The 14,440-nt window shown below is 42.0% G+C and overlaps 2 protein-coding genes across 2 annotated transcripts; one reads left to right on the forward strand and one right to left on the reverse strand.

Moving 5' to 3' along the window:
- Positions 1-1,297: 1,297 nt before the first annotated feature.
- Positions 1,298-5,705, forward strand: GNG5 (G protein subunit gamma 5). Its single transcript, XM_050900759.1, has 3 exons — positions 1,298-1,426; positions 2,695-2,850; positions 5,085-5,705. The coding sequence occupies exons 1-2, from the start codon at positions 1,346-1,348 to the stop codon at positions 2,818-2,820; spliced, it is 207 nt and encodes a 68-aa protein (XP_050756716.1). The 5' UTR covers positions 1,298-1,345; the 3' UTR covers positions 2,821-2,850; positions 5,085-5,705.
- Positions 5,635-12,355, reverse strand: RPF1 (ribosome production factor 1 homolog). The gene is made up of 9 exons (XM_050900758.1): positions 12,194-12,355; positions 12,038-12,094; positions 10,925-11,005; positions 10,423-10,518; positions 9,561-9,714; positions 8,898-8,980; positions 7,838-8,019; positions 7,629-7,755; positions 5,635-6,768 (listed from the first exon to the last, which is right to left on the reverse strand). The coding sequence occupies exons 1-9, from the start codon at positions 12,353-12,355 to the stop codon at positions 6,727-6,729; spliced, it is 984 nt and encodes a 327-aa protein (XP_050756715.1). The 3' UTR covers positions 5,635-6,726.
- Positions 12,356-14,440: the final 2,085 nt, after the last annotated feature.

Raw genomic sequence — 14,440 nt, forward strand, 5'->3', positions numbered from 1 at the left:
GATCTGCCCTGGAGTATTTCCTCTTAATATTTTCTCCCCTTTCATAAAAATACTTCGGTTGTATATAATTTTCTACACAATTGTACTGTTTTCCTAAAGACACAGACCTAAACCCCCACAAAATGGGATTCTTGCAGGGTCTGGGTTTCTCTCTGATAAAGGGACAATTATTGTGAACTGCAGCCAAGCCACACGCACGACACATTGTGCCAGCCAAACGCAGCATTCCAAGGAAACCTGACTGTGCCGGGCGACCATGTCAGAGAAATCCTTTCATAAACTATAAACCATGGTTCTGCCCTAACCTTGTTATGAGACGCCTCAGTGCTCTCACTTTGAAGGCTTTTCTAGCACCCCAGAGGATACAAACCTCCTTCTGATTTTCAGCCTGCTGAATGCCCTCACTGTTCTCCTGATCATCTTCACAGCTTTCCCTCGTACCCCTGCTACTTCTAATTCACCTTTTCTTGAGCGCAAGTGACCAGACCTTCCAGATGACCTTCCAGGTCTCGCCCTGGCTCCGTGCAGTGGAATTAGGATTTTCTTGTGTCAGTGGGAAGCAACTACTTAAAAGAGCCTGTGTCTTATTTGCCTCTTCATAATTACACCACAACGAGCTCTCACGAATGACCTGACTGTAACATCCCGTCACTTCTCCAGTTACTCCCAACCAAAGACACAGCAAATTACAGCACAAGTTCTTCCCGTTAGTCCCTGTATATATGTCAGATGTTGCTCTTTGCATTACAACATGTCACCCCATGTCATTATTCCAGGCTTCACAGTCATTCCTGGACACTTTCTGTAGTAAACACCCATCTCCTGTAGACTGTAGTCAAGATCCAAACATGCTGGCAAAAGCAAAGTTAGTAACTTCATTCATTACATCTCAAAATAAGCTCCAAACTAGTAACTCACTGGATATTATCACCAAGATTTGCCACCTTGGTCTTAATACTGTCTTCTCTTTTAATCCACTTTACAGATAAACGCGGGGGGGGGTGGGGTGGAATCTTCTTTCTGTGCTTCCAGGCGGTTCCCCCCTTCCCGGGCATACAGAGCTCGCAGGCGAACAGCCACGACTCACAAGCACTAGCGAGAAACCGGCACAGCGGGCTGCCGCCGGGCTCGCCGCTGCCGCCCGTCCCTCGGGGCCGGGGCCGGGGCCGGGGCCGCCGCCCGCCAGCGGCCCCGCAGCGCCCCCCGCGGCAGCGGCAGCGCCCCGGGCCCGGGCCCTGGGCGCGGGGGCGGTTGCGCAGGCGCCGCCGGGCCGGAGAGTTTGGGAGGCGCCGGGAAGTTGAGGCTGGGTGTGCCGCCGCCTGCCGTGCCCGCCGCCGCTCCCACCATGTCGGGCTCCTCCAACGTGGCGGCCATGAAGAAGGTGGTGCAGCAGCTGCGCCTGGAGGCCAGCGTGACTCGCGTGAAGGTGAGAAGCGGAGCCGGGACGGGGCGGACGCGCCGCCATTACACCGGCCTGGGAGCCGCGCCCCGCCGCGGTCCTCGGAGGCGGCCGGGTCGGCCGGCGGGGCAGGGGCCGGGGCCGGGCCGGGGCAGCCAGCTCCGACCTGCCCCGCCCCGCCGACCCTCCTTGGCGGCGGCGGCGCCCCGCTGCCAGGCTTTAGCCCCGCGGCTCCGTCGGGCCTCCCTGGCCGAGCCGAGCCCGGCCGCCCTCCCGCTGCTGCCGCTTCCCCGGGGCTCGGCCCCTGCGGGGGCCGGCCCGGCCCGGCGCGCCCTCTCGCTTCCTGCAGCCTCGCGGGGACCCCCGGGGGCCCCTGTCCGGCCGGAGGGCTCCCCCGGGGTATGGACGCGCCCCGCTCTCCCCTTTCATTTCCTTATTCTGAGGAGCGTCATCTTCCATCAGACTCTGGTGAAAAGGGCAGCTTGAGTCGGGATTTACAACAGGTTGCTTTGGCTGGCCTGGCCCTGACGCTATAAAATGGAGACTTCGCTGCAAGACATACAAAGTGCGTTTAACTTGTGCGTTTTCAGGGTGAGACTGGGCCCTGTCAAATTAGAGAAGCTCTGGGCAAACGGCAAATACAAGATACCAGTGAAGATGCTACTTCTGAAACTTTGATTGTTCTTTTTTATGAGTTCATACTTACAGCAAAGAAAAGCAAAAACAAAGAATTTTTCACTGTTCTGTTTTTAGGTAGGTACAGCCTACCAAAACCCCCATACACTATCTCATCATAAGGATGGCTTTCCAAGGGAAGATAAAATGCCAGTTCAGTCGAGTTGAGTATGGGGCTTTGAGCAATCTGATCTAGTGGAAGGTGTCCCTGCCCATGGCAGTCGGGCTGGAACTAGATGATCTTTAAGGTCCCTTCCAACCCAAAACATTCTATGATTCTATGAGTAGAGCATCGTAAACTATAGGCTGCATTTTTAAATGATTTATGCTAGAACAAGGATCTTCATATATTTAACAAAGCCATCTCCAAGATGTTGCTCATGTTTCACCCTTCAGGCTTAGAAGTTTAACATGAAAATTTTCCAAATTAATTCTTATTCTAATATTACACAACTTCTTGTCTCTTAAGAAACCAGAAAACTACGATGAAACTGTTGTATAAAATCTACGTAGGCTGTATTGCAGAATCATTTTGCAGTAGTATTTATACTTTTTGATGTAGTTACATCCTCAGTAAAGAGTGTTCAGTGAATTCTAATGCCACCTTTTACTATGACTAGGTTTCTCAGGCTGCAGCAGACTTGAAGCAATTCTGCCTGCAGAATGCACAACATGATCCCCTACTGACAGGAGTATCATCGAGTACAAATCCATTCAGACCCCAGAAAGTTTGTTCATTTTTGTAATTATGTGAACTACTTGGGTATCTTTCAGTGGTAAGTTCTTGAATTACAATTCATAAACTTTTCTGTCATTAAAAATAGCTGGCTTTAAATGAGGCTGCCTGTATTAAAAGTATTTAGAAGAGACATCTGCAGCTGGTGTTGGTCTAGATCCCCATTTTGGGCCCCTCCTCCCCTGTTCTGGTCATAGCTCTGTACTGGACACATGCTGTTCATAAGTATTATGACTAGCATTTAGCTGTTGCAGAGCTTCTGCCAGTTTCTGTTGCTGCAGAGCAGTAGTGGGGCCAGCTACTACTGAGCTGCTATTTGGACTAACCTGGTTGTACAGTAACTCTGCTGTATCTTCCTTTCCTTCTGTGTAAGGGTATTATTTCCCTTTTCTCACATAGGATTACTCGCCTGACAGCATACATGGTGAATCCTGATTGTGGCAGATAAAGCAGACTTTAGTTCTTGAACTTTTAAAGAGCACTTCCAAAGATAGGTTAGTGGTGGTCTCCAAGAAGAACACTGTCCCCTATAGGACACGCCCTCTAAGCCAAAAGAAAGAAGTGTGTAGTCCAAGAATTGTATCAAGGCCCATACTCCACTCAAGCTACTACGTGGGTAGCAGTTTAAATAACTAGAAACGGTTGAATACTCATTTGGATTTTCATTCCAAAACTTATATAGGTTCATTAGCACTACTGCTATCACTATGAAGACTACTAATCTGACATTCCTTGAAAATTCTGGTGATGAGATTTTAGACTATTTAGAAAGGTGAGTTTTAGATCCACAGTAGTCTCACCAACACTCTGAGAGTCGCAGTAATTTGATATTTTGCCCACAGTAAGTGCAAGGTAATTTTACTGCGTCCCTCTTCCCCATTGCCCCTTGACTTGGATCTGTTGGGAGTGAGAACATATACGTTCTTTCGAAGCACCTGATACACAGTTAACATAGTTCACAATCCTTAGAAGTCTCATAGCGAGTCTTAAGCATGAAGAATTCTGTTTTTGTAAATGACTTACATCACCCAAAGAACTGTAGTTTGCTAGATTTAAGTTGTGTTATTTAGGCAGCTTTATAGAAAGGTGACCGCAGTCAGACTGAGTTGTTAAAATTGTTCTCCCCTCAAGCAGACAGTAGAAAGCTTCCAAAAAGTTTGTGTATAAACAAGGTGGTTCATGCTAGTAAAGACCAGAGTAGTAAGAGTACAGAGGTTGATGCTTAACTATTTAACAAACAAAAAGAAAAACACTTCCCCCATTGTTTTGAGCGTGAATTACAGCAGTGTAACTGAAATGTACTTTAGAGTTCTGGTAGCTTTTGAAGTTATTTCTATTGTGAATTTTATCAACTATTCTTATTTAAAAGATTATTCTTGGACACCGACTTGTGTTCACACTAGTGTAGCTTCAGCTTTAAGCAGTAATTCAAGGAAGAAATCAGATCATCTGTAAGCATTATAGACTGATAACCTATAAAAAGCCAAATAAACTGTACTTTAATCAGTGACACATACAGTTCCCCACTGAGCTTTGCCAAGGTCTAGTAATTCCTGGGTGTGGATGTCAGGAAATAACATTTCCTCTGTCTCACGCACACGTGTGCATACACAGGGCATGAAAGGCTTAATATTTTCTTTCTCAATTACAGCCCTTATCTTCACCCTTTTCTGATTTTGGAACAGAGCACTTCTTTCTGCTAATGTTACAGGCAAAAGTCATTAGAACAGCCATTTTAGTTACACTACCTATATAGAAATTTTCTTTCCTTCACTGTATCTCTTGCAAGCACTTCCTCAAAATAGGCGATTTCTTACTTGTAATCCTAGTGTTTTCATGATGAGCCACTAGAGTTCATGTTTGCATACTCAGCACCACTTCTGTGGTGTGAAGAGGAAGTGTAATTTGTTAGTTGCACAGACTCCCCTTGCTTTTCAAAGGCAAAGTAGATGCCTGGTATTTCTGTAGGCACCACGTGACTGGGAACAACTTTTGCTGCTCTTCCACTTAGCAGTTGGGCTTCCAGGAGACACTAAGCTTCAGTTCTTTTGTAACAGCTTTGATTATCTTCTTGTACCCTTGGGGATAGCTTCATGGTTTTAAAAGTTTATTTTACAAACTAATAGTTTTATAAAACAGCTGTGGAAAAAGAGGATTTTTTTTTTTTTCTAAATAGCTGCCTATGGCATACTCTGAAGGTACATGTTCTTAGACATAGAGTTGCTTCATTTAGCATTGATACTTTTCTAACTACATTTTGGTTTTGTTTTTCAGATCTCTTAGCATCTTTTCCTAGCTGCTGATGTGTGTATGGGCAGAGTGCCTCACGGAGTGGCCTGGTTTGAAGTCTGTACAAAAGCTTAGCTTTAACGTGCCAAATCTAACTGTAAAATTGCTACTGTTGTCAAACCTCTTACCATCTACCTCTCCAAATGAACTGTATGCTAGTTACAATACTTCTGTTTCATAAGGGAATCAGTTTTATATGCCAAGTAAAAAATAAAAGTGTCTTGAAATTACTGTAACAAGTTGATTAACTTCTGGATATGTTGACACTTCACCAGTTACTGCATCACTCTGCAGCAGCTGGAAAGTATATACAGGAGTCTGTCTTTAAATATTCCATGCTGCTGCAAGTTTGCCTGGGGTTGACAGTCTTACAGAACAATGAGGCTTCATCATCAGTACTATACTTAGAAGCATAATAGAAATAGAACAGAAAAAAATTTTTTGGCTGTTAGTTTATAATTCAACTATATAGCTGTTTATAATTCAACTGTATAGCTGTCTCATATCACAGACATCAAATAAAGACAGAGAGTAACTTAATTATTCTTTATGTTAAAGAGTAATTCTATCCTAGTAGATGACTGACTATGAGCCATCTTACTCTTCAGGTAAATATGAAAAAGCACTTAAAACTGCATATGAAAAGAAAGTAATTCAAAGAAAATTTCGCTTTTTAGCTGCCAGTGAATGTGCAAACTTAAGGCAGAACAGTAGTTTATTCTGCAGGTAATACCAACTTGAGTATAGCTATGAGGCTGAAGAAGCATTTTTAAGATTTTAATGGGAAAAACCCTGCTCAGAGACCTCACATGTTCAACTGAGCAGCATTTTTAGATGAGATAGCTTTATGTACTTCCTGTAAGCCGGCCTTATGAATTCTTTCCCATCAGTGTTTATTTCTTTTTATATACAAGAATATCAACTGCTTTGGGTATATACCTCTTCTAAATAGGACATTTACAAAAGAGATACCTGTAGGAGTCAAGCATATTATTTTTGTAACTTCAGCAACATGGCTATTTTATGCGAGATGTTAATGAAATAACATACCACAGACTTCCTGGATTGCATACAGCCTTCTCAATGTTCTCTAGATAGGAGACCATTTTTGGAAAACTTACCACCATACTGTCAGGGAACAGCATACTGTAAGTTAGAAAGAGGTTTAAAATATTTATCTCTTACCTGATTAATGGAAGACATCTGGGTTTAGCTGCTTAACAGAAAAAGAGCTGTATAACTAGAAATACTTTATTTTGAGAATATCTTTAACCAAAATATTTACTGTCTTTGATGTTGCAAAGTGTAATTTATCTCTACAGCACAGCAGCAGTCATGGCAGATCTTCAGTGATAGCTAAATTACAGGCTGCTCTGGCATTGCCATAGTTTTTCCTGCTAAACTGGAAAAAGAGTCACTGTCCTTGTCATATTGGATTTAGCTACAAACATAGGAAGAAAGATGTGTCCTACTTGATCTGCTCCTGTAGAAAGTTTTAATGTTTGCAGTTTGTCTTTCTGCAGATAGATGCTGTTCAGTATCATTATCATTAGTTAGGAGTCTGAGATAATCCGTAGTTCAAAGCAGTTGTATTTCTGGTCACCAGCAATTGGCAGATAGCTGTCCCTTATAAGTGAAATTTTCTTCTACTTGTATCCATTTCTCGGCGCTGAAATTTAAAAGAAAAGTTATTAGCCAGCAAATTCATGCAATAGGACACAAACAAGGATGACCACTCCAGTTTATAGTAGGGTAGGCAGTGAAATGTGTCACAGTTACAGTGTAGTTGAGTCTTTGTAGTCAGCTTTGCAAGATTAACAAGGGAGAAAAATTAGAGATTAGTGATTTAGAACTAAAGAACGTGTAGCAGTTCTCTGTCTACTGACAGTAGAGAAAGTATCTTTAAAGCAAACAAGATTATCCATTTCATGAACTACACCAGGAGTATCAGAGTTTTCCTTCCAGTATAGCTTGGACACTCCCTTCTAAGTTTTGCCAATCAACTGCAATTCCATGGTAAAAATGACTCAAAAAGTAGTTTATCATTGCCTAGAGTAATACTTCCATTTCACTTGAAGATGTGCAGAGGTCAGTGTTACTTTCCATTCACTATTAAGAAGTGACATTTATGTAAATAACTTAATCATTTTTACATTATGATTCTTGCACTCACATTGCACAAAAATAGCTCTAGTCAAGTTTACTAGGCTTCCAGTAATAGCTTATACCAGCGGAGCATTTTTCACATTTGCTTATATCTGTATATGTTAAAGAAATTACATTCTGCAAGTAAGCAGTCACGGTATATTGATATTCATCATCCTTGCTACTTTTATTTTTGACTTGCAATGTAGCAGAATGCTTCTACTTTGCATATTTCTCAAAATATACCTCTAAATATTTCAGTTAAACACTTCCGTACTGAGAACTGCATTTACACTGCTTTTTTAGGCTAAGATTTGTGGTTACATTTCATGTCAGATTTAGTCTCCCTTCCCAAGCAGGACTATTATAATTACTTAGACATACCTTATGAATCCATTCATATTCTCCAAATTTGGAATCAAAGGTTCCTTTTTGAAGAGACCTCAGCTTTAATGTAAAACGTGGCCCAAGTTCTTGAATTCCCACTTTCTTTTCACTCTTGAAGATGTATCTTGGGGAAGAAAAAAGTAAGAATTAGGAAGTAAGTTATAAGAACATTCTCTCTCATTTGTGAGTTTTGCGGAAAACATCACCTGTGGAATCTGAAAAAGATGTAGTCTCGCTGGTTGTGAAATGTAGCTACTTGTCTTCCAATGAACTGAGGATCATGTGGGAAGAGAGAAGCAAACATGCGACCAACAGAATGGCCGAGCCGTGTTGTAAAATTATTCAGGATTACTTCAGGTGCGTGTTCTGTGGGCTCTTTCCCTTTTCGCTGAAATGAAAGTAATAGATAAGAATGCAAAAGGATTTTAATATGTTATCAAAAAAGAGTTTGAAATAAAATAGGGGGAAGACAACCAGGGCCAACTTCTATGTAACAGGGCTGATAACATGCCTTAATCATTTTTTCAAACACAACCTAAGTTCATATACAAGTAAAGGAGCAGCTGGTAACATAAGGATCTTTGGTTCAACAATATAAATTGTATGAAAAAGCACAAATACGTAATTTTACATTTCCTCTCTCCTGCACCGGTTTCCACTCCTGGCAGCAGCCGTTACAGCAAATAATGCAGTCTACCTATCACAGGAGTCCTCTCTGTACTAATACCAACTAAGAGTATATGGGATTCTTCTTTAATAACAACAGATGAAGTTTAAAAATGACTTATTTCAAAAGAGGAAAAAAACATTTTACTGCAAATTATTTAGGGCTAAGTAAACAATACTTACTATAGAAGAGGTGACAGGGCTGTAAGAATAAGAAAAACTAGGTTTTATTCAAGACTAGGAACTACATCTATTGAAATCTTTTATGCTGGTGATTTTTATATACCCTGTTGTGTGTATACTATACATTGGGTGTTCCCTGTTGATGTAGGTTATCAGCTGCTGTTTATTGGTACGACTACAAAAATACTTGGCAGACAGTTAAAGAAATTCAGCAAATAACTGTGAAAATGGAAATATGCTGCTTATGGAAGTAGAATATACTAGTCCTTCACCTCCTGTTAGCTTATGAAAAAACCACCTTTACGAGATCAGCTGAATCGTACAAAACTGCAACCAGTTTTGACAGTTCAAGTAAACTGAACGTATTTATCATTAAACAACAGACTACCCATTTTTTAAATTTTGTTGGAGTCTCACCTTTATTTCTTTACGCAAACGGACACTACTCATTCTAAAATGAGCAGTTGGACCATCAGGCAGATGACTTAAAACAAGACCATCTGTTCACCGAGTTAAAAAAAAAAAGGCTGGTAAAATTCAACATGTAATTTACAGAGGAACATTTTCTGCGAAATGCAATATTACATTAGAGTACTATATCCATAATCTATGCCTGATTTACAAGGTTTCATTATATTTTTGAACATACATTCATAAACTAGTTAACTAGTGTTCTGAAGTATGTCCATTAAACTTTGTTTCAATAGCTAACCAGTTATCTTCTATCGCTTTCTCACTTAGTAATATTTTATCTCGTCAGCAAAACTAAATGGAACTTCCTGGTCAGAAAAACTTCTTAATCAAACTGTTAAATTTACTGAAATAATAACAATGTTTATCCATGCATTACAAACTAAAAAAAACCCAACACACTTTCTTTAATAATTCCAAGTTCCATTAGCCATCAGATATTCAGGTTGGCACAGTGATTTTTAAATCTGTAGTTACACTGTAAGCTGCACAGTGAAGAGAAAAAAATCCAGAATGAAGTAGATCTTTGATGCACACTACAGAATTATTTTCTTTCCCTAATAGGCCCAGAACTAGTGTGGCTATTTTAATAAATACACAAAAGGATACTTGGTATTTTGCGATCTTCATTAATGACGATTAAATCCGTGAAGTCCCTCGCAATACACTGTGGAATAATTCTTTTCAAAGCCAGTCCTCTTCGATAGTAGACATGCGAGTTAGGTATAACAGTAGACAGTTGTTCACAGAATCTCACTGTTCTCTGCAAAACAGGCGAGTTAAATTGCAATGTGGTAAATACAGTGCCAAATTCAAATATGAGGTTTCTCCTTCCAACTGCCCTCCCTGATGATATATTACTTCTAGTATCTCTATAAACATTTGAAGACAAGCTATTAAATTACTTCTTTCAGTTAGTGGGAAAAATTTTATTTGCAGCAAAGACTGCAGCACACCAGGGACTTTTTTCTTTTTTTTAAGGATTTTTTTTTCCCCCTCAATCGTAGAAAAGCAGGAAAATTCCAAAAGCATAACCTCCAAACTCATTATTTATTAAGGACATTGGTTTACAAAAAGTTCGTAACATTTCAAAATACAATATAACTATTACTTCAGGTACTAATGTCTGAGTTTCCAGATGAACTGTTTGAGGTGTACTTTTTCCTATTTTTAAAACCATTTCTTTTATGGTTTTCACAAATGTCAGTTATCTCCCTAATTAGGTAATGCAGATCATTTGCATACAAGAACATATGCATGAGGTTGTATTTTGTTATGAAGGAAACAAACAGTGCTAGAGAAACTAATAGATTACATACATACACAAGGTTATTGATAGTCAATAAAACAGCAGAAAAAGATCCATGTGGAAGCTATTATTTTCAGCTTTAATTTACCAATCATAGTGTGAATAGCTTGGTGTATTATAACCAGTTGATTGCTCGGAACTCTCCAAGTAAAACATACATACCCCACGAGGTCTGTCTGATGTCGTAATAAGAATCTTGGGAACTGTCTGTCTGTTGAAGTATGGTGCAAATTCATCAGTTGCTTCATCAAAAGCAACCTGGAAGAACAGAAGTCTTGTTAATCCACCACATATGAAACAATTGCAGAACAATCGTTCAATCTGATCTGAATTCTGATGAAATTGAATTTAGTAGGAAAAATTCCAATTCACAAGATCTATCCTATAATTAATCATCACAAGGCATGTGGTTTTTACATTTTTAAGAATCTAGTGTGATGAACATTGGCAGGTTTTACTATCAATAATAGTAATGCAAAAGGCAATTATCTAATGTAGATAATGAAAGAATGACATCACCTCTTAGTGAACCCATCACATGTAAAAAGTAATTCATCAACACCTTAGGAGAGTGGTGAATGTTAAGTTTCATCAATCCACTTCATGTCCCTTCTTGGAAAAAAAATGGTTAACTTAATAGCATATGCAGAAATTAAGCAGTTACCTCTTCATCATTGGGATCTACAGTTGTTTCGTCATACAGTCTCTGGTTTTCAATAGTCTTTGGTATGGCTTTTGGAGGTGCCTAAAATAAGTAAGTTTATTAATATAAACACATTCATGTAATTTTTAAGTGTATTGTGAAAAACACATTCATACTACCATGATATTGTGTATATTTCTACATAGAATCAGAAGTATGATTTATTTTATGCCAGCTTTTAAGAAAGAAGTTACAACATCGCCTTGATTAAAAATATGCATGGGTACTGGGACACCACAGAGCATCACATGGAGGATAAGCACCGCTAGAACAGTGACACTCCTTAATTTCAGTCTAATTAAGAAACGGGGTTCCAAAAAACAAAAAAAAAAAAAGAGGGGAACTTGCTATCCACTTTTCTTCTCTTCCATGGAAGAAAAAAGCTCTCCTTTCAACAGCAACACATTTTAGCCTTGACATCTACAATTTAACGACTAATAGCCTATAATGTTTACCCTGTTTACTTACACTACTCTTGTGAGATTATGATAATACAGGAACTCACAACTGACTGTCTTCAACTGTCAATATGCTTTTGAAGTAGTTCAGGAAAAGAAGCAAACCCCTTGTTTGTGGCTAGACTTGGAAACAAGCAGACAACTAGTTTGGGCAGGGTTTTGTCAGATCTGATTGTTCCAATTTATACAGAGATTACTTTTTGGAGTATAATTCCTAATAACATCAACACAATGCCATAGCAATTACATCGGACAGAGAAGACTTTTCAGGAAGGGCCTGCTTTTATGGCATTAGTAGCTTAAAACTCACCCTGCCCGACTACAGCATCATTTAACACAGTACCAACACCGTTTCTAAGCTCAGCTGTTTGGCACCTCCGCTATACAACACAGTGTCTCTGAAGGCTACCACGGCCAGCGAGCACCGAGATCACTGCTCCGCTTCACTGAAGTCTGCGGAGAAACCGTTTCACTCACGAAACTGAAGAACGCCCAGCACAAGGCTGAGCTGAAGAGCCATCACCAAGGCGAGCTCTTCCCCGTTCGCGGCGGAGCACCGCCTCCCTGCAGCGGGGCCAGCCTCGCCACGACACGGGGCTGCGGCCGGAGCCCTTACTTTGTCTCCGAGGGCTTCTCGCTCCTTTCTCCGCTTCTTCTTGGCGGCCAGTTTCTCCTAGCGGGAGAGGGAGAGCGATCCGTTAGCCAGACCCGCCGCCCGGCCGGGGCCTCCCCCGCCCTCCGCTAACGGCCGCCGCGCCGGGCCCTCCCCCACCTTCCTCTGCTGCTGCTTCCAGCGAAGGAACATGAAGTGCCGCCGCTGCTTGTTCTTGATCTCGGACACGCTGAAGGTCGGCGGGAAGAGAACCCGCTCCGGGGCCGGCAGCCCCCCATCCTGCGCCGCAGAGCCCACCGGGTCGCTGCCATCGCCTGCCATGCTGCTGCCGCCGGGCAGGAACTGACCCCTCACCCTTGACCTCTGCCCCCGCCCGCCGGGAGAGCACGCGCTGCGCCTGCGCCGGGGCCGCCGGCCGGAAGGACGGGCTCCCTCTGCGCATGCGCATAGGGGGCGGCCGAGCGGCCGTTGGGCTCGGCGCGCGGGGGGCGCTTCTGAGGGAAGCGGCCTCGCGCCGCGCCAACCGCCGTCGGCGCCCGCCCGCTGAGGGGGCGGTGGCGGCTCCGCGCCTCAGGGCGGCTTCCGTTAAGCCTCTGAGAGAAAACACGCTTTTTAAGCCAAGTGCCGTCGTGCTCGGAGCGCCGAGGAGACGTGGCTGGGCCTTGGTGATCGTCGTCGTACAGCGAGTCGCAGAAGGGCTCAGCCCCGTCCCCCTCCGGCGCACTGGCGCGGAGCCCGGCTCTGGCCGCCGCGCTGTGCGGCAGAGCGGGGCGTCGGCTGCCTCCCTCGGCCGTGATAGTTCGCAGGCCGTGCGCCTGGCTGAGGTGCTTGCATAGCCTGTTGCTTCGCTGCAGGTACCTGCAAAATGGCTAAGCTAATTGCTCAGCAGGCATCAAACCTTGAGATGAGAATATTAATACAAATTATTACTGCAGTGTAACTTAGAATCAGGGTTAACAGTATCAAAATGGGAAGCTTTGAACAAACATGACACGCCGATGGATTTACATAAATGATAGTAACATCATGAGCCAGTAGTTGCAATGTGCACACGCTTCACATTCAGACATTTGCTCACAGTGAGTTAAGTTGGGGGGAGCATCTGCTTAAAAGGAACCATAGGGTTTTTCAGTGGAAATGTTCCTGAAAATTATGTTTATTCCATTAAAGCATGTTAAATCTTACGTTAAAAGAAAATGAGACTCCTACAACTAATTAAAGAGATTTAATTCATGTAAAGCTAGAAATGAGGTTTTCTGTTCCTGAGCTGATTTTCCAGCTTAGGGGTGTGCAAGTGTTGCTGCACAGTGAAGACTATGCTCTGTTTTATAGACATTGAGTACTCAGGGATTTTGGGGGGCCTGGGCTAAATTAGAGGCATTTTTAATCTCAGACTGCAAACTTCTGAGCTTCAGGGGACTGATTAGTTCCATTTGTCCCAAGGATTGTCTCAAAGCTTGGAATATGTCTGCTAATTTTATATACAAATACTATTTTGCATTACTAAGTTCCTCTTGCTAGAAAAGTGAAAAAGAAATCTGTTAACATAAATGCATGAAGATAATGGAAAAAGATCTAGAAATAACCTGAACTAGACAATGTCTCAAACCTACTTCGGTCCTGAAGTAATGAATTCAGCTCTGTAACTCAACTCGCTTCACTGAGGTTATTTCTACTTAACACAGATGTAAATGAAAGATCAAAGGCCTCATTACGCACAATCCCGTATTTTTCTGGCCTCACGCCCATTTTTGTCAAGAGAAAATATTTCAGCTATCCTTAGTGCCTTAAGGATAAGTAGTTTCCATGGTAATTAAGGTTTGGGGGATTTAGTTGAGAATATGTTAACCAAGGACTTTCTGTAACTTTATCTCGCTAGCTGATTCAAATATCGGAGATTGCAAGGGTATCTCTAAAAGTCATTAGCAGAGATTTTCATCACTGCTGTTAGCAGAGCTAATAGGGAGTTCTAAGAAGTCATTTGTAGTTCCAGTTTGCAATGGTGTTTCTGTTGGGATCATTGCAAACTGATGTGCAGCATAATTGTGTGAAGCTCACTGAGCGCTTACATGTGGAAAAAACACATTATCTTTCTCCCTCCCAGCAAGAGGGAAGATGACCTCCTAATATTATTCAAAGACTTTTCTTCCAAGGACCGACAGGAACAAAATAATGATACACAATAATACAAGAACTTCCTAGGGCAGGGGAGGGGCAATAAAAAGACACCAGAAACACATTGTGGACTTGGTAAAAATAAGATCACTAACAAGGTGCAATAATAACTTCACTAGAAGGCCCAGCTAATAAATGCATGCATGGTATTAGTTTAATTTCCTTATAGAGAAGGTTCCAGGGTCTTTTGCTTATTTTAGCTATGAACTCTGTTGTGTGCAAATAACATTT

The sequence above is a fragment of the Gymnogyps californianus genome, chromosome 8 (assembly GCF_018139145.2).
Source record: "Gymnogyps californianus isolate 813 chromosome 8, ASM1813914v2, whole genome shotgun sequence".
Taxonomy (NCBI): domain Eukaryota; kingdom Metazoa; phylum Chordata; class Aves; order Accipitriformes; family Cathartidae; genus Gymnogyps; species Gymnogyps californianus.

What these genes read in the sequence shown, in the direction of transcription:
- GNG5 (XM_050900759.1), top strand. Translation starts at nt 1,346, where the DNA reads ATGTCGGGCTCCTCCAACGTGGCGGCCATGAAGAAGGTGGTGCAGCAG. An exon ending in CCAGCGTGACTCGCGTGAAG is followed by an intron (nt 1,427 to 2,694) that starts GTGAGAAGCGGA and finishes TACTATGACTAG; the next exon opens with GTTTCTCAGGCTGCAGCAGA.
- RPF1 (XM_050900758.1), bottom strand. Translation starts at nt 12,355, where the DNA reads ATGGCAGGCGATGGCAGCGACCCGGTGGGCTCTGCGGCGCAGGATGGG. An exon ending in CATCAGACAGACCTCGTGGG is followed by an intron (nt 9,715 to 10,422) that starts GTATGTATGTTT and finishes CCTGTTTTGCAG; the next exon opens with AGAACAGTGAGATTCTGTGA. An exon ending in GTTTGCGTAAAGAAATAAAG is followed by an intron (nt 8,020 to 8,897) that starts GTGAGACTCCAA and finishes CTTTCATTTCAG; the next exon opens with CGAAAAGGGAAAGAGCCCAC.